At 43.0% G+C, this 17,987-nt stretch overlaps 2 protein-coding genes across 5 annotated transcripts; one reads left to right on the top strand and one right to left on the bottom strand.

Annotated features, from left to right (window-relative positions):
* The first annotated feature begins 976 nt into the window (after positions 1–976).
* On the top strand, positions 977–10,273 carry LOC133133219 (pannexin-1-like). 3 transcript variants are annotated; one of them, XM_061249309.1, is made up of 5 exons: positions 977–1,400; positions 3,151–3,284; positions 6,621–6,823; positions 7,442–8,100; positions 9,237–10,273. In XM_061249309.1, the coding sequence occupies exons 1-5, from the start codon at positions 1,220–1,222 to the stop codon at positions 9,320–9,322; spliced, it is 1,263 nt and encodes a 420-aa protein (XP_061105293.1). In that variant the 5' UTR covers positions 977–1,219; the 3' UTR covers positions 9,323–10,273. The 3 variants fall into 3 exon arrangements, with proteins under 3 accessions (XP_061105293.1, XP_061105292.1, XP_061105294.1); XM_061249308.1 differs by having other exon boundaries at positions 7,439–8,100; XM_061249310.1 differs by lacking the exon at positions 977–1,400 and adding an exon at positions 1,743–1,848 and having other exon boundaries at positions 7,439–8,100.
* A 3,158-nt stretch (positions 10,274–13,431) lies between these two features.
* Positions 13,432–16,666, bottom strand: cwc15 (CWC15 spliceosome associated protein homolog). 2 transcript variants are annotated; one of them, XM_061249300.1, is made up of 7 exons: positions 16,579–16,666; positions 15,981–16,122; positions 15,640–15,752; positions 15,255–15,352; positions 14,897–15,007; positions 14,326–14,468; positions 13,432–14,067 (listed from the first exon to the last, which is right to left on the bottom strand). In XM_061249300.1, exons 2-7 carry the CDS (start codon positions 16,109–16,111, stop codon positions 13,938–13,940), a joined length of 726 nt encoding a protein of 241 aa, XP_061105284.1. In that variant the 5' UTR covers positions 16,112–16,122; positions 16,579–16,666; the 3' UTR covers positions 13,432–13,937. The 2 variants fall into 2 exon arrangements, with proteins under 2 accessions (XP_061105284.1, XP_061105283.1); XM_061249299.1 differs by lacking the exon at positions 16,579–16,666 and adding an exon at positions 16,318–16,545.
* Positions 16,667–17,987: the final 1,321 nt, after the last annotated feature.

The raw sequence follows: 17,987 nt of genomic DNA, 5'->3' as shown, positions 1-17,987 counted from the left end.
AGTGCATTGGGCAGCTACTTGCGAACAATAATAAGCCTCCACCCCATTGGCTGTGGCAATTAGAACCAATTTTCAACCAGTGAGCTTGAATTATTGTACAGCTATACAATGTTTTGATACAGAACGATGGTCCGTCAACTGTACATTTTGAAACCTGAATTTAAGGACTGTAATCACAGGGTTTATGACATGACTTTATTCTGTATAGTATGGTTAGCCATTTCTGACATAATGTGGCTTAAGATGGTAAATAATCCCTATAAACCTTACAAGCTCTTATTTAAAAAATTAACAGCTTGTTAAAATGCAATTGTGGTTACAATGAAAACCAGCACGTGGTACCCCAGGACCAAGCTTGAGAACCATTGGCTGATACAAAATGATGCCATATGTTTTTCTGCCTTCAAGTAATTGATATACAGCTTTTAATTTGGTGATTAACAGTGACGTTTCTCTCCAGTCTCAAACTAATGACCCGAAAAGAAATATGAAAAAATCCTTTCGGGAAAAAACACTTCAAAATAATAATGTGGATGATTATTAATGTACACATTAAATGTTTTAGGTTAATTGTTTTGTTTTGTTGTTGCATTATATATGGGGAGGGGAGAGTGCGGAGAATGTGAACCATATCAAGCACTTTATTGTATTGTATGTAGTTACTATGGGATGAGGTTGAAATATAACATTGCTGTGAAATAAACTGATGGAACACAATTCTGGAAATTCAAAAAGCTGCCTTTATTTCCTGCTAAGCACCAGTTTATTTTAGGATGGCCTATTCGGTTATATATGCATTTTGAACACATTTAGTTCACTTTCTTGAAGTGCTTAATTTGCCATGTCAACTGTGAAAAGAAGCCTTTGAAGGAGTCGCAGGGTTTTGCTCCAACCCCGCCCAGCTAATACCGTCATAGGCTACTAGGCTAGGCTACCCCGCCCCTGTGGGATCATGAGCACAAAGGGACGCGGGACGTTATAGTTATCTTGTTTCTGTGACATCGGTGGTCGCTGATTGAACTGTTGGAAAAAATATGTAATAAAATCTCTTTCAACCATCGATTCCTCGTCTCATGCGTGCCGAACATAAAGGACAAATTGGGAACTTCGTTTTGGTTTCAAAGAGGTTAAGCAGGCTGACGTATCGGTTTCATTGAGCGACATCCGCTGGATCTGTTCACAGTCGGCAGCATACTGCTATAACATTTGTTGTTAAACTATGGCAATTGCACACGTGGCCACGGAATATGTTTTCTCAGATTTTTTGCTCAAAGAACCATCGGAGACAAAGTACAAAGGAGTGCGTCTAGATTTGGCTGTGGATAAAATAGTCACTTGTATTGCAGTCGGGTTGCCTTTGTTGCTAATCTCTCTCGCGTTTGCCCAGGAGGTGTCAGTAGGTGAGTAGCTATAGCGAACGTTAACGTTATAACTTCATAACAATCACGCTCAGATCATGTGTAGGCATTTCCTTTACACGTGATCGATTCAGCTGTTGACTTACTAGAGTGCTCATGATTATACGGAATAATTTTTAAAAAAAGCATAGGCGACTAGCCTTTTGCTAATGATGGTTACAATAACCATAGATTCCATGGGATAATTAAATAGCGGTAGTTGAATTTTTTTTTAATCATGAGATTTATGTGAATCAACCATGACCAGGCTGATCTCATTGTGCAGTAAAGACGGCTAGAGCATGTGGTAAACACGCCATAATCCTTCACTGACTCATATTACCCGCTTCTTCGAATGAGTTCAACAATCTGCTACAAATGCCTCTTTACTCCGTTCTGACTTCTTGTGTTGATGCCACAGGAAACAATGTCGCGTTATCATTCATTTCAGGTATCAGTCAACCCATTTATTAATTAGTTTCTACCTCCCTGCAATATACCTCCCTGCAATATAACGCCCTACGTGTGGTCAGAGCACTCCTCCTATAATTAAAACGGTCTACCCCGGTCTCAGCTGACTGCCAGTCAGTCGTGCAGGGAATGTGCACTTACTTTTTGCCTTTGTTGGTATCCGCTAATGAAATTGGGCAATGAATGAAATCATCTCTTCCAAAAAGATATGATTTCCCATGAACATGGATCATTTATTTATAATGTTGAAGTCTCTTATAGATTCATCCGCAGATTCCCGTCTCGATCAGACAGTAAGTTGGAATGGCTTGCCAGGAAAATTATATCGCTATTATTTATTTACCCCGCTTATCCTTTTCATGCATTACCTGACCGCATGTTGATCACATTCACCACGAAGACCACTAAATTCAAAATGCATTGTGATGATATCGTGGAGGATCTCAAGCTTAATGTGCTTCATTGTGAGATCAATACAAATAATGTCTATGTGATGCTGAAAATACGTCTTGAAAGGGAGGACTAGTTTTGTGTGTGTGTGTGTGTGTTATCTCAGTATGGAAGGGTTATCCTGAAAATGGCATTTTGGGTTTAGCAGTTTGGCTGAAATAGTTTCACCGCTGGCCTGTGAGGCTGTGGGTAGTGTTATCCATTGCTGACAAGACAATTGCAGCCTTATCTCTCTCGACACATTGCATTCACAAAGTCGGCCAGGGACGTTGACAGGAGTGCAAGGGAAAATGCTGCTCTCATATTCCTGCATAGCCATATCAAATCATCATGACAATGTAAATTGTTAGAAAGACGTTTCACCACTGGTGTTGAAGAGTCTGAAGTGATCACCAGGCTTGCGTCAAATGGCAAGCTCCCTCACTTCTGAGGAATATACTCTATATAGATTGACTAATGGTGACAAAGACAAATGTACTTTTTCCATATAACACGAGGATCCTTGTGGTTTTCGCACCCCAGAACAGAAGATAGATGAAACTTTCGGCCTGTAGCGTAGTGGTTAAGGTAAATGATTGGGACAAGGAAGGTCCATGGTTCTAATCCCTGGTGTAGCCACAATAAGATCCGCACAGCCATTGGGCCTTTGAGCAAGGCCCTTAACCCTGCATCGCTCCAGGGGAGGATTGTCTCCTGCTTAGTCTAATCAACTGTTCGTCGCTCTGGATAAGAGCGTCTGCCAAAATGCCAATAATGTAACTTGAACTGTGAAGTGCAGTTTCTGCGCATCTGTTTTGATCCGACTGTCCCCGTCGTTCTCTCGGTGCAATAGGAACCCAGATCACCTGCTTCTCTCCCACCAACTTCTCCTGGCGCCAGGCAGCCTATGTGGACTCCTTCTGCTGGGCGGCCGTGCAGGGCGTGTCGGGCGACGAGAACAACCACGCTCCTCTCTGGCTGCACAAGGTACGGGCTGGCCCTACATCCCCTGGGCATCCAGCGCAGGCTGTCTGCTTGGTGCTCGAGAGTCACAGTGGACTTGAATTGTGTCCTCAGGGAGCAAGAATCCATCCATCCATCCATCCATCCATCCATCCATCCATCCATCCATCCCATCCCATCCCATCCTGAACAGGGTCACTGGAGCCTAACCCAGCATACATTGGGCGAAAGGCAGGAATACACCCTGGACAGGTCGCCAGTCCATCGCAGGGCACACACACCATTCACTCACACACTCATACCTATGGGCAATTTAGACTCTCCAATCAGCCTAACCTGCATGTCTTTGGACTGTGGGAGGAAACCGGAGTACCCGGAGGAAACCCAGGCAGACACGGGGAGAACATGCAAACTCCACACAGAGAGGCCCCGGCCGACGGGGATTCGAACCCAGGACCTCCTTGCTGTGAGGCGGCAGTGCTACCCACTGCACCATCCGTGCCGCCCTGGAGCAAGAATAAGTTTAATAATATTATGACTGCCTGACAATTTAATGATAAGGATAAACGATCGTGGTGATTCCAGCCCACCTGAGTTTGCAGAACAGGCCACTGGGGAATTGAAACGGTCTCATCATTCAACAGCAAAGCTCCTTGCCTCGCAGCATGGCATGCGGGCAGATGGACAGAAACAGTGGGCATTTACTGTAGCAATCTGTTTCAGTCCGCGGTTGTTAGGCCCATTCCATTAACTCTGTTGGCTCAGGCACAGAGGCAATTAAATTAGATCAGCAGCTGTTACAAGTATGAGTTTTACAGTCCAGTCCAGGCATGCTCCAGAGCCATAAATAATCAGCGTTGCTATCTGAAATGTGGCCACCGATTGACACACCCGTGTATCAGTGAGCTCAAATATGCATCCCGGGCTTGTATTAGTGCTATTCACACAGAACTTAAATAACATTCATTTTTTAACTCATTCCTGTCTGTAAAAGGCCTAAATTAATTTTATTCATAAATTTATTCACAGATGGTTCAGCGGGTAAACACCATCACGACAAGTGAAAGCTGAGCTTGTAGCCTGGAGATTGCTAGTTTGAGTGTTGGTCGTGTGATTAGCTGGCTATAACTGGGAGTTTGCAGGGGCAAATAGCTGTATCCTATTATGTTAAAGTGGGCCTAGACTGGTTGTAGGATTCCTCAGGATACCATCACATAACCCGAAACCTCTTTGTTGCAAGCCCTTTTCCCTAATCATTATTTTACTCCACTGTCCAGAAAAATGTTGGTATGTTCATTGGTTTTGTGTCTTTTTGTTAAAGGTACAATAGGTCATTTCTGACTTCTAATGGTGAAGAGAGGAATAGCAGCAACAAACACCTTCAAAACACTGGTTATCCCTCCCCCTTCTCTGTAAACGTGCTGACGTTGAAACACCATTGGCTGTGGCAATTAGAACTAATTTTCAACCCATGAGCTTGAATTATTGTTCAGTTATACAATGTTTTGGTACAGAGTGTCGGGCTGTCAAACTGTATATTTTTAAACCCGAATTTAAGGACAAAAAACACTGGCAGAGGGTGAGTCAACATGTCAGTGAGCCTTTTCAGTGATAGGAAGGGATTTACAATGGTCTTGTAATAATGTTTTAACAAAAAAAATCTTACCTTTAAGCAAAGTATATTAAATTGAAAAAAGTAAGTAAATGACACATAAAGACCAGAACAAAATATTTAGGCCTTGGTGTTGCATTAAGTCATTAAATTGATTTGTAGTACTGCAAACCAGTGCTTTTGAAGCAGTTGGTCATCATAAGCTGCTGTATATTCAGGTTAATGGCTTCCTACATATGTTCATCTGGGTGGAGATTATTGAGCGCATTTTTTCAGATGCAATCCATCTGTTGCTTGGTAACTGGCCTATTTTGTTCTGGACCAGTGGTCCTCAACAACCAACTACTGTAGTTTGTGCTTATGACTCAGTTCAGTGAGCAGAGCAGATCCACAAACACAATGAATCCTGTATCTGACCATGACCTCATTTTAGCTCATTGCGTTGTGAGAGGCTGCCAATTATAAAAGAAAATGTGATTAGTGTATCAACTCAACTGCTGAGAGTCTCCACACATTCTTGCATAGAGTTTGTAATAATGAAGGCAAGGGCAACAGGTAGCCTATAATGTTGTTTGGTTATCTGAATCCGGCTCTTTGACGTGACCGCAGGGATAAAGGAATGAAGAATGACCTGTTTATTTAATGAGTGCATCGGTTCCAGTTGCCCTTCTTATGAGAAAATTAATCAAGACTGCCATGTTCCATTTCAAAGGAATCACTTTTTATTGGTGAACTTTCTGTTAACTTTGAATTTCAGTTGAGTCCCATGATCTGTTTTCAGTGGTGTTTTTGGCATAGAAATTCTGTTGGTGTACCAATCAGTTTGTCAAGCCTAGCAGTGACTACTGTGAGCCTCAACCTTGCTAGTTTGACAGTGTGATGAAACAGACGATCAGTCATTTCAGCAGGCTATACTTTATTACAGTAAAATATTAGGCTACCACAGAGAGTAAGAACAGCAAATTAATCATTAAATAGGCTATAAAATCAGCTCAATCTCCCTAATATTATGTGTAGGCTACGCCAACTACTTACCAAATTAATTTTACAATAACGTAGCAAACTACTTAGCTAGCATAGCATTTGCCCAATGTATGCTGGGATAGGCTCCAGCCCCCCTGCGACCCTGTTCAGGATAAGTGGGTTCAGATAATGGATGGATGGATTCAATGAAAGCCCAGCAGAAGGGATAGTGCAAGCAATGTTAATGTGTTTGTTTTCCCTGCTAATTTTCTTAATCTTACTTCCTGTGAAATTTACAAAACCACCGCGTGTCGCTCATCTAACTAAAATGTAGAAATGTGTAGTTTCAAAGTATTTGACAAAGTTTAAAAGTATTTGCCCTACCACATCCGCACGGAAGACCGCTGGAATCACTCTCGATTGAAATTGCGTTTTTTATCTTTTCCCGCACGGGTGTTACGGTTCTCAACCTCATTCTTGATGGCATGCGCGGAAGGGGTTCCCTGTCATATCGCAAGGGCTATGGGGCCAGCATTGAGCGACAATGAACAAATCTATCATCATTGTCTATAACATGATTCAATCTTTATGTCAGTCAGAGTGATACTAGTGTAGTGTCCAGCATCAAAACCTTCGAGAAGTGTATGCAGTCTGCATTCACTTTGAAAATATGAATTAAGAAGCTATTTCGCAGATAATATACAATTACAACCAGCGATAGACACGGTTAAAGCTACAGATGTGTTGAATATTTTCTCCATCTCCTCTTTTCCCTTCATCTGTAGTTCTTTCCCTATATCCTGCTGCTGGTGGCCATTCTGATGTACATCCCTGCCCTATTCTGGCGCTTCACCGCTGCGCCTCATCTCTTCTCCGACCTCAACTTCATCATGGAGGAGCTGGACCGCTCCTACAATCGAGCCATCAAGCTGGCCAAGAGCCTGGCGTCCAACCTGGACACCAGTGATGCACCTGCAGACTCCCAGAGGTAGGACCCAACACCGCTGTCCCTGAACGATTCAAAGGGCAGGGGTAAATGCAGTGGTTACTCTGGTTTTGGGCTGACCTGTTCATATTTGCCGCATTAAACGCGTATGAACTTTATTTAGGGATGGGGTCAGTGTGGACCTCTGGGATTTCCTTAATTCCCATGGAAAGTTTCCCCCCCTGAATATTCTTAAGATTTTGCAACCCTAACCCTAACCAGTGCACAATCAAGCCACTATCCTGAAAGATATTTGTGTCTTTAGCCCTGTAGGGAGGCATGTTAGCACTGGTTGTACTACCTGCAAGTGAGTGAAAGCCGAAATGAAACCCTGCAAGTGATAAATGTTGGCTTGACTGAGTGGCATGTGGAGGTATTAACTTTTGTACAGGTCTGTGGAATACTTCCCAAGATAAATCTCTTGGTCTGCATTTGTCCAAAGACTTACCATTTTCATGTGTGAAATAAAGCAACAAATTCAACCCCTCTCGGTTAAACATTTCTTGAATGCTCATTTTCCATAAGTTAAATATTTTTATTTGGTGGGGTGCGTGATTCTGAGGGGACCTCCAAAAAGCAGAGAGCTTCACATTAATGCATGAGTTCTGTGTGCCACAGCAGCGTCTTTGACCTGGCGGAAGGCTGCTTCAAGTACCCCTTAGTAGAGCAGTACCTCAAGACCAAGAGGGCCTCCCGAAGTCTCGTCGTCAAGTATCTCATCTGTCGCGCCCTGACCCTGGTCACCCTCCTGTTCGCCTGCCTTTACCTGGGCTACTACATCAACCTGGCCGCCGTCACGGACGAGTTCACCTGCAACATTCGCACGGGCATCCTCCATAACGCCACGGCCATCCCAGCCGCCATGCAGTGCAAGCTGGTCGCCGTGGGCGTCTTCCAGCTGCTCAGCTACATCAACCTGGTGGTCTACGCCCTGCTGGCCCCCGTCGTCCTGTACACCACGGTCATACCGGCGAGGCAGAGCTCCGTCTTCCTCAGGCCCTACGAGGCCCTGCCCACGTTCGGCACGCTGGACCTGACCACGTCCCTCTACGACGACCTCAGCATCTACCTCCTCTTCCTGGAGGAGAACCTGAGCGAGCTGAAGTCCTACAGGTGCCTGCAGGTGCTGCAGCTGATCCGGGAGCGCGGGGGGGAGGCCTTGGACACCATGTGCCTCCTCCGCACCCTGGGCCAGGTGAAGACTGACGTCGTGGACGCGAAGACGGCGGCCACAACGAAAGCAGAGCCCGGAGAGGAAGACGGCTCCACGGAGCTGAAAGGTGACCACCGTACGCTTCAACAGGCTTGGTGTTAGTAGGGGTGGTCTGTAGTGTAGTGGTTAAGGTACATGACTGGGACCCTCAAGGTCGGTGGTTCGACCCCCAGTGTAGCCACTATAAGGTCCGCACAGCCGTTGGGCCCTTGAGCAAGGCCCTTAAGCCTGCATTGCTCTAGGGCAGGGGTCGGCAAACCCTGGTCCTGGAGAGCCGCAGGGTGTGCTGGCTCCCAGGTGAGGTGAGTTAACTGTGTAATCAATTAAGTGCAGAGTAACAACGAAAGCCAGCACACCCTGCGGCTCTCCAGGACCAGGGTTGCCGACCCCTGCTCTAGGGGAAGATTGTCTCCTGCTTAGTCTACTCAACTGTACGTCGCTCTGGATAAGAGTCTGCCAAATGCCATTAATGTAATGTAATGTAATGTTTGTGTAGCTCTTACAGTAATCAATCAGGTTTTGACTCAAGTGGCTGAAATCATGCTTGTCTGCGCTTGACTGAGTAGATGGCAGATTGGAGCACAGGTGAAATATGAAGGGGCGAAGCATTAAAAAGAAAGAGTGATTTTCATTTTTGTACACTGTAAAATAAGTAACTGCCTGCCTACCTACTAAATATTTTCCCTGCAATGCAACACATACACTCAGTGAGCACTTAATTCGGTATTTATTAGACTTATTTTTTAGACTTGTTGGTTTTCTGCCGCTGTAGCCTATCCACTTAGAGTTAGGATGCATTGTGTGTTCAGAGATGCTCTTCTGCATCCCACTGTTGTAATATGTGGTTATTGGAATTACTGTCACCTTCCTGTCAGTTTTGACCAGTCTGGCCCTTCTCCTCTGATTTCTCTCATTAACAAGGCGTTTTTGGTTTTTCGCTCCATTATCAGGAATCATTCCACGGTAACTTAGATCACATTTCTTCCCCATTCTGACATTCGGTCAGCTGAACCTCTCGACCATGTCTGCATGTTTTTTATACATTTAGTTGCTGCCGATATGATTGGCTGATTAAATAAATATTTGCACGAACAAGCCGGTGTGCAGGTCTACCTAATGAAGTGGTTAGCGAGTGTAGGTTCAGGTACTCGGATGCACTGGATAGAACTTGATGTAAAAAAAAACCTCTTCTGCCCCCCCCAGACGTGTCCACCCTCTTACTGGAGGACGGGAAAGGCAAGGACGGGAAAGGCTGCGACGAGAAGGCAGTGCGCCAGAGAGTGATGTAACGTTCCCCCGGGTCACGCCAGTTGCCATGACGACACGTCGGGCAGAGCTCCGTGTGAACGCTGGCGTGTGTGGGAAGGACGGAGTGCTCCACCGGGACAGGAGGAGACTTGCGGGGGGGCACTGTCAACCCCTCCGCCGCTGTCTTTATGCAATACCTTTATGTCTAAAAACTGCTGTAGCCTAAAATGGCTGTGTGTCACTACCGTATCGCCATTCCCCCCTGTCTAACTCTTTGCGACATAGTTGTGCTTTTATTAACGCTAGACTACATGGGAGATGTTAGGCATATTGTTTACATACCTGTTTTTATATTATTTATTGTAATTGGTAAGGGCAGGTGGGAGATCTTGGTGAATTCTGTAGGGCGGCTAACTGGCAAGTCGCATGTGAGTTGCTGGTCCCATTGGTTGCTCACTCTGATTTCTCCCCGTCTGAATAAAGCAAAAAAGACAGACTGTCTACATGGCAGCAACAAAGAATTTGTGAGGTCAATAAAGATTGGTTGGACAGGTTGAATGCACTGAAGAAAACATTGCACTACACATATTCTCAGTTTCTGTCCATACAGTAGTTTGTGCAATTCATTTTTTTACATCAAAGTGTAACATTTATTTGAAAGAACACTGGCTTATAACTGAGCGTAGATATTTTGTATTCTAATTATTCTTGGCGAGCTCACCAGCATTTTTGTTTTTCAAATGCACTGCATTAGTATGTTACTCAGAGCATACATTCAGGTGTTCCAAGAAAACTGCCTTTGCCCTGTTAAATGCACTGGAATCCAAGCCATTTTCTTCCTTGTGTTAGTTTGGCACATTGCCATGCATGGTACGTATTTACTGTGTCTTTGGAAATTCATTTCAATATTCAATTATACATTATACAATTACTGAATTGTACAATTGTCACAAAAAGCATGTGTTTATTTTATTAAATGCTATTGAAAACTAGCGGAAGCTTGCTGATAATTTGATAATTTTCCCGTCCTTTCCAGTAGTAACTCAGGTAACAGGTCTGTTTTCTGTTCAGTTAAGGTCTGTCAAGAATTTGCTTGGAGAAATATTTAAAATGTTTCCTTTTCTCCATAGTTGGCTGGGCTAAAACTATTGCCGCCGACAAGTTACTGCTGTTTTTGATTAACTTGTTGGCAGAAGTATATCTGTACCAAAGACAATTTTAATACATCCACACTGCAACACACGTGTGTTTTATGGTCACTTTAATGAAGTGCAAAAAATACATTTGGTTATGAAATAGTGTTTGGAAAAAATGTATGCTGTATCGTAAAACTGTATGAATGTTTTGTGAATAACCAGATGAGACAAATTAAAATTTTTCAGTGTTACAGGATTATTGACTGTTTTATACTTTGTTTTACATTTGACATTTGTTTTCACACTCAAAATACCAGACTTGGTAAATGGTTGGCATTTATATAGGGCCTTTATCCAAAGCGCTGTACAATTGATGCATCTCATTCACCCATTCATGCACACACTCACACACCAACGGCGATTGGCTGCCATGCAAGGTACCAACCAGCTCGTCAGGAGCATTTAGGGGTTAGGTGTCTTGCTCAGGGACACTTCAACACAGCCCGGGCGGGGGATCGAACCGGCAACCCTCCGACTGCCAGACGACTGCTCTTACTGCCTATGAGCCAGGTCGCCCCCGAGACTTCCATTTCAAACGAAGCTATGACTAGGAGCAGAGTGCTTCTTCTTTTTCTTAGAAGAGAGCTGGATTTTGGAGAATAAAGGCAAGATGGCCTTTTTGTTGCAACAATTCTACTCTATATGCCGTTTTCCACTGGTCGTGTCTGGTGTGGCATTTTTGCCACGTATTGAAATATGATGCAAGCACAGGAACTTGCATGACGAATGTGAAAGAGCAAGGACCAAAAATCCAAAAAGCATCTTTAAAATGAGGTTTTAATATGTTGTTGTTATGTTGTTTTTATATAATTTTGTATATTGTGCCATCAGTTAAATAGTAAGGCTGGCTCTACAGTTGTAGATGGTAAAAAACAATGTGCTTAAAGACCTCTTCTGTATTGAGCTCATTGCTTCAAGGCCAGTGAACTTTTTAGGGAGAGAAAATTGGAAGACACATGTCTTCCCCTCAGGTATGCCAACCAGACTGGGATTGTTACTACTTTTTGTTGATACCTAATTTCCCAAACGTTTACAATTCAACTGGTCTCATGATCTTTTTCTGTTCTCCTAATTCCTCCTTGAGGGTTGCACATATGGTGCGGTGGGTAGCACTGCCGCCTCACAGCAAGGAGGTCCTGGGTTCTAATCCCCGTCGGCCGGGGCCTCTGTGTGTGGAGTTTGCATGTTCTCCCTGTGTTTGTGTGGGTTTCCTCCGGGTACTCCGGTTTCCTCCTACAGTCCAAAGACATGCAGGTTAGGCTGATTGGAGAGTCTAAATTCCGTGTGTTTGTGTGTCCGTTCATGTTCATTTCCACAGGCACCTCTATTTAGGACTGTGCACTTATCCAGGCTACTGCTTTTCAGAAGGATGAGACATATTTTGTTTTTAAATGATTACTTTGCATTTTAAGGTATGCACTGTTTTCATAGTGTAATCTGCTATTTTTGCAAAAACAAATCTGTAGTTAATTAATATTCCCACACTGTTCCCCTGATGCTCATTATAATTACAGACTGTACTACTGAACAACATGAAAAATGAAAAGGGAAGGAATCAGGAAAGCTCCCCTGTTGTTTTGGAGTTGTCTGGTTCTCACTGGAACCAATTCAATGGTTATTGTCAGGCATGGTGCCATTTCAAGCTTGGGTTCAGTTTTGCTCCGTAGTGCAATTACATAATCATGTCCCTAAACTGCGGACAATCAGTGAAGACGGGAGAGTTGTGTTTCTGCCCTTCAGCTCTGTTTACATTTTAATTGGTAACATATTCACGGTGTTCCAATTTTCCACAATCTTAAATTACTTAGGGCTTAAGGCTCAGCATTGTCTAATTTTTATGTTAATGTTTCAAACATTTTGATCAAGCATTGTTGTAAATGTTTAGCACACTCATCTGTAAGCAAACTAAGATTTCAATCAGTCTGTACTAGCAGTGGAAAACTTAATACAAATTGTGGCAGTCGTTCTAGAAGTGATATGAAAGTCATTCCACTTTTGACTAGATCACAGAGTAGTATGTCTATTAGAATATTAATGTACTTTTATCCATTACTATTAAATATATTCTGTTGGTCATGAAAATATGTTTTGGTAGGTTTATAATTATAATAAAATGTCCAATCTATGTGATGTCTTATCTGGATCATGTGTGCGTACTGACTAAATGATGTGATATATACTTATGTATGACTATGGTTGCATCATACAATAAAGCATGCATGGTACGGATCGAAGGTTAGTCTTGTGATTATTGTTTTATAATCTAACTAAATGCTAACCTAGAGAAACATCAATCCTCGTCTCACACTTGCGCAAAAAAAAAAGCACTTGGACGATGCCCAAACTTTTTGGGATAATATTCTATGGACATACGAGTAAAAAGTGGAACTTTTTGGATGACCGTTCCCATTATGGCAAATACAGCATTTCACAGAACATCATACAAAGTCAAACGTGGCGGTAGTGTGCTGGTGTGTGGATGCCTTACTGCCTCAGGACCTGGCCAACCTGCCATTATTGAAGGAACCGTAACGGCATTCTGCGCTACACCACAAAACTGGGTTATGCAGCAGGACAATGATCCAAAACAAAAAGAAAACTAAATTAAAGAAACCAAAGAAAGTTTCGGAGTGGCCTTGTCAGTCCTGAATTGACCCCAATGGACATGCTACTGAAGGGCCAGAAACAAACTGTTCAGCAGAGTGAGCCAACATCTACACCGATGTGAAAGACTGATTTCAAATTATGGGAAGCATTTGATTGCAGTTCTTGCTGCCAGGGGGTAAACCAGTTAAGTCACAAGGGTGATATGGGTGTTTCATTACAGTCCTTAAATTTAAGAGTGGGTGTTTTTAGCTCCCCAAGGCTTGACATGATAATAGGATAGTAATTAGCACTCTGAAAATGTACTTCTTTAGTATTGTGCCATAAAGCAACGGACAAAACAACAATGGTAGGATTTTACAAAAAAAGACATTTTATTCCAATGTTTCCACTTTCCACAAATAACAGAAATGCAAGTAAAACGACAAAGCAAATAATATACAGAGCAGTCTGGTCATATTCAGGGGAATTCCATGTCATATTTTCTGATGGGAGAAGACTTCCAAAATAAAAGAAACCACAGAAATTAATTTTTGAGCAGAGCTAAAAAACCAAACCATCATCAGAGGGAGACTTGTGGTCAAAATCTAATTTTATATGGTTGCAGGTAACTTCCATCCACGACGTATTTAGTGGTTCCTCTGTCCAGTAAACTACCAAAATGAATCCAATGATGACGGCTAAAACTCAGTTGTGAAACTTACTGCTCAGCGGAGTCATTTATTTTGTGAAAGTGACAGGTCCACAATTTTCTATTCTCAATTCTGACCATGAATTCAGTGACCCTTTTAGTCCAGACTCCACCGACGGACCAGACAGTGTGTGACATCACCACACCAGACCGTACCCGAGATCTTTATTTGACGTACTTCTCCATGAACTTCTTGTGAAACTCGGATCGCAGCGTGTCGTTGACGAAGCGCTTCTCCTTCCTCGAGTCGTCTACGCCCTTCGCACAGTTCTTGAACACCACATCATCGTCCCACCTGAGAGACACAAAACATCACTGAGTTCAGTTTGTGCCCAAGTGTGCACCATGCGCTCAAATCAAATTGCACTCAAGTAATTATATAATTTGGAAAGAAAAAACATTCTTCATGTATATTCACTGCACTCACAAACGCCTTGAACGTAAAAAACCATGGGACACACTAAGTATATGATAGAGCGCCCTGATTCTGGGTAACAGGGGGGAAAACACCCCGGTAAAACAGCAGAGATGTTGCATGCGTGTATAAAGTCACCTCCTCTTGACGCTGAAGGCCGTCTGGGTCTGCACAATCTGCTGCTGCTGCTGCTGCTGCTGCCCGGCCAGGTTGAGGAGCGGATTCCCGCTCAGAATGTTCTCCATGCGAATGCGTTCCTCCTCAGCCTTCTGCTCCCGCTCCTGCAAGACACAGCACAGCGAGTCTCTAACTGGGACACTATGTCATAGCGTAGTCTCTAACCGGGACACTATGTCATAGCGTAGTGGTAAAGGTACATGACTGGGACACGCAAGGTCGCTGGTTCGATCCCCGGTGTAGCCACAATGAGATCGGCACAGCGTGGGGGAAAGGCCCTTAACCCTGCATTGCTCCAGGGGAGCAACTGTACGTCACTCTGGATAAGAGCATCTGCCAAATGCCATTAATGTAATGTGATGTAAAACTGTAAGAACACGTACTGAATTAGATTCAGGTTTAAAAAGCCAGTGACTTTCTAATTAACAACACAACAGGCGCTTCTCTCCTGCCGTTGGTTTATCTGCAGAGGATCAGGGCACTGGATTGGAGGTGGTCACACCACATCGGGGGCTGGTGCGCTGCCTCTTACCTTGCGCTCCTGTTCTTCGGCGCGCTCCTTCTTTATCTTCTCAAGCTCTGCCAGCAGGGCAGCGGTGTCGTCATCATCACTGTCTTCATCAGAGTCATCCTCTTCATCATCCTGTCACAGGGCAGCAATACGGAATAAAACTTACATCACCTCTTTTTCTGTCTGGTCTTCATAGATTGGACTTTCATTGATTCTTATTTAAGCATAAAGAATGTTTTAAACATTAAATTTACCTCTTAGTCACGGTGATTAAGAGGTAAATTGAACGTTTAAAACATATTATTTATGCTTAAATAAGAATCATCACCACCACCACCACAGTAAAACTGACTAAATGCAATGCAGTGAGGGCACCTACATCAGTCAGGGGATCATCTGCGTCCAGGTTAGCCGCAGGAATCTGATCCAGTCGGGGCCTCTTTGAGGACGAGGATGACGAAGATGATGTGGTGTGTTCTGGGGGACGGTAGACAAAGAGTTCAACTCACTTCAAGACACAGAAACGTAACTTGAACGGCGAAATTAACAAGTAACCACATTCGTTACCACCACTTTTCCCCATGATAAATAGGGCCAGACTCCAAATTACATTTTGCACAACAATGTCCTTCATACAACAAATGCAGGGAACAACTCCGTGATCACACGCAACACTGGCAGAGGCATCTGAAAAGCTCACAGGAGTCACTGGAACGCAGGCCCAGTAAAAGTGCTCCAGAAAAAGACATGGAGAAGAATCTCACCCCGGGGTCCCCTCTCCCTGGTCTTATCCCGGACCGCAACACGCTCCCTCTCCTCCAGCTCGCGACGGAAGTCACGGGCGCGCACCTCCTCGGGGGCATCCTGGGTAGGTTGTCTGAGGATCGATGATAATAAACGTTTTTGGGCTTGGTACAGTACAGCAGCATGCACAGGCGCTGAAGTTTTTTAAAACTTATTTTTAGTACGGTTAAATAGTCCTTCCGAATCACAACAAACGTGAAGTCCGGAACATCTGATAACATGGACCTAAGGTGTGATTTCACACTGAGTATTCATTTCCTAGAAGTCTAGTAGCTTGATACAGCAGCTAAATCCTCATCACCTGTATTTTATCTTAGTGTGGCCCGGTAGATCTCGGCTGGAGTACTGCTTAGAGAGGGCGCTCAGGTCTCCTTCTCCTTTCCCCCTCCCACCCCTCGCCGGCTCGAACGTCGGTCTCGCCGCTGTGGTCATCCTTCCACAAGCTGGAAAAAAATTACAAGTAATTAACGACGGGGAAAACCTTCCGCTCGCAACAACGAAGCAGGATGTTGTTGAGTATTCATCACCAGGTAAAGCTTAGAGTAGCTAATGTAGCTAGCTTGCTAGCTAACGTTAACTATTTTGAAGTTTTAGCAAGCGAATAACATATCAAATGTACCGCCATTTCCTAAAATTACCTCAAATTAAATTAACACAACAAGCTGGATGTCACACTACTAGTAGTACTAGCTAGCTAACTAACGTTGGCTAGCTGGCGATGTTTGTCGCTAGCGTTATTATTCGTTTGATTGCCCGTTAGCTAAATTGGGCTACAAAAATGAACTCGAGAACCTCAAACCACAACGTTTACGTGTTTATTTAAATTTTATAGATATATTTTGTAACATGTCGGAACATCTACGCATAATAATTTAACTAGTAGCTACGCTTTACTTTACCTTCCTCAGCTGCGCGACCGTGATGCGCTAAAACTTCCCGACAACCCTTGCGACGACAGTGCTTATGGAAAGTTACTAAGGACAAACAGTCCTTTGTGTAAAGTGGCGCATTAAAAAACGCGGAGTGTCAGTTTGCGCTGCAGATTTGAGCAGTAGCCAATTGGTTGAAAAATATTGTACTATCATAAGAATATGTTATATTTATTGAATACAATCCTCTCCTATTTGTTGTGCTTCTCCAATGAATTGGGGAAACCTGACAGTGACTCCCTTGACCCTGGAAATGTGGGTTTTTTGGATGAATATTACCTTAATATTATATACCTATGGAACCTAATGGAGAATACTGTGGCATATATTTTATATCTGACTAAAAAGATAATGCACATGAATAAGTATATAAATGAATCTACTGAATAGCAAATGGGACACACACTATTATCAGTTAGAACCAATCAGAGCTTCCTGAATGTGAGGTGTCACTTTGCATTATTCCTGAAATTTCAGAACACTCCATTAAACAGACAACAAAACAGCAATCAGAAGTGTTTTTTATTGAATGCATATAGGAAGACAGTGAATTCTGAATAAGCAAACAACCAACATATTCAGTTTCAATTCATACCATTTAGATGCATTTGTTAATGAAATTGTAATTTAGCTGATTCTTTTATCAAAAGTGATATACAGTTGATTTGACTAAGCCTGGAGCAATGCGGGGTTAAGGGCCTTGCTCAAGGGCCCAACCCATCATGCAGATCGTATCATGGCTACACCAGAACTTGAACCATCCTTCTGGGTCCCAGTCATGTAAATTAGCCACTAGGCTACACGCTTTGTCTGACGCCAGCCTACATACTTCCATTATTCCAGCACATGAACAAAATAAACCCGATTGCCAGTTTCATTGTTCTGTATCCATAGAATGTTTCTAAAGCAGTCAAAGCTGAGTTTCCCATGTCACTTATGTTATTAAATTGTTATCATAAAGTTCCTTTTTTGCTGAGAACACCAAACACAAGTAAATACATTTATTTAAGATTTTTTCACTACTACCTCTGGTGCTGTAGTTGCCAGAACAAAATGTGTTTTGAAAAAGAAGAAAGAAAAATGATTAATTTTTGGAGCAAAAAAAGGTTGTTTCTCTTTAAACTTGAGAACAGAAGCCCTTTCTATTATAAAGGGCACTTCACCTCCACCTGTGCAAATACTAGACACATTCCTTCCCTGCATGGATATTGAAATCCTTGAGGGCAATAAACATTATTATGATTAAGTATGATTTTGAAATTTGGATTCCTGTTTAAATGAATACAGTATATGGCAATATTCATGTCCCTGCTGCTTCAAAGAGAAACATAATGTCATATTACCAGAGGAACTTGTCAATATATATTTGTATCATTTGG

The sequence above is a fragment of the Conger conger genome, chromosome 7 (genome assembly GCF_963514075.1).
Source record: "Conger conger chromosome 7, fConCon1.1, whole genome shotgun sequence".
In the NCBI taxonomy this organism is placed as follows: Eukaryota; Metazoa; Chordata; class Actinopteri; order Anguilliformes; family Congridae; genus Conger; species Conger conger.
The sequence above is the reverse complement of the archived record's forward strand: the minus strand, read 5'-3'. Positions and strand labels throughout refer to the sequence as shown.

Excerpts from the sequence above, each read along its gene's own strand:
- LOC133133219 (XM_061249308.1), top strand. The coding sequence starts at position 1,220 with ATGGCAATTGCACACGTGGCCACGGAATATGTTTTCTCAGATTTTTTG. Across the intron at positions 1,401-3,150 it reads TGCCCAGGAGGTGTCAGTAG|GAACCCAGATCACCTGCTTC; the intron begins GTGAGTAGCTAT and ends TCGGTGCAATAG. Across the intron at positions 8,101-9,236 it reads CGGCTCCACGGAGCTGAAAG|ACGTGTCCACCCTCTTACTG; the intron begins GTGACCACCGTA and ends TGCCCCCCCCAG.
- cwc15 (XM_061249300.1), bottom strand. The coding sequence starts at position 16,111 with ATGACCACAGCGGCGAGACCGACGTTCGAGCCGGCGAGGGGTGGGAGG. Across the intron at positions 15,753-15,980 it reads CACACTAAGATAAAATACAG|ACAACCTACCCAGGATGCCC; the intron begins GTGATGAGGATT and ends ATCGATCCTCAG. Across the intron at positions 14,469-14,896 it reads CCGAAGAACAGGAGCGCAAG|GAGCGGGAGCAGAAGGCTGA; the intron begins GTAAGAGGCAGC and ends TGTGTCTTGCAG.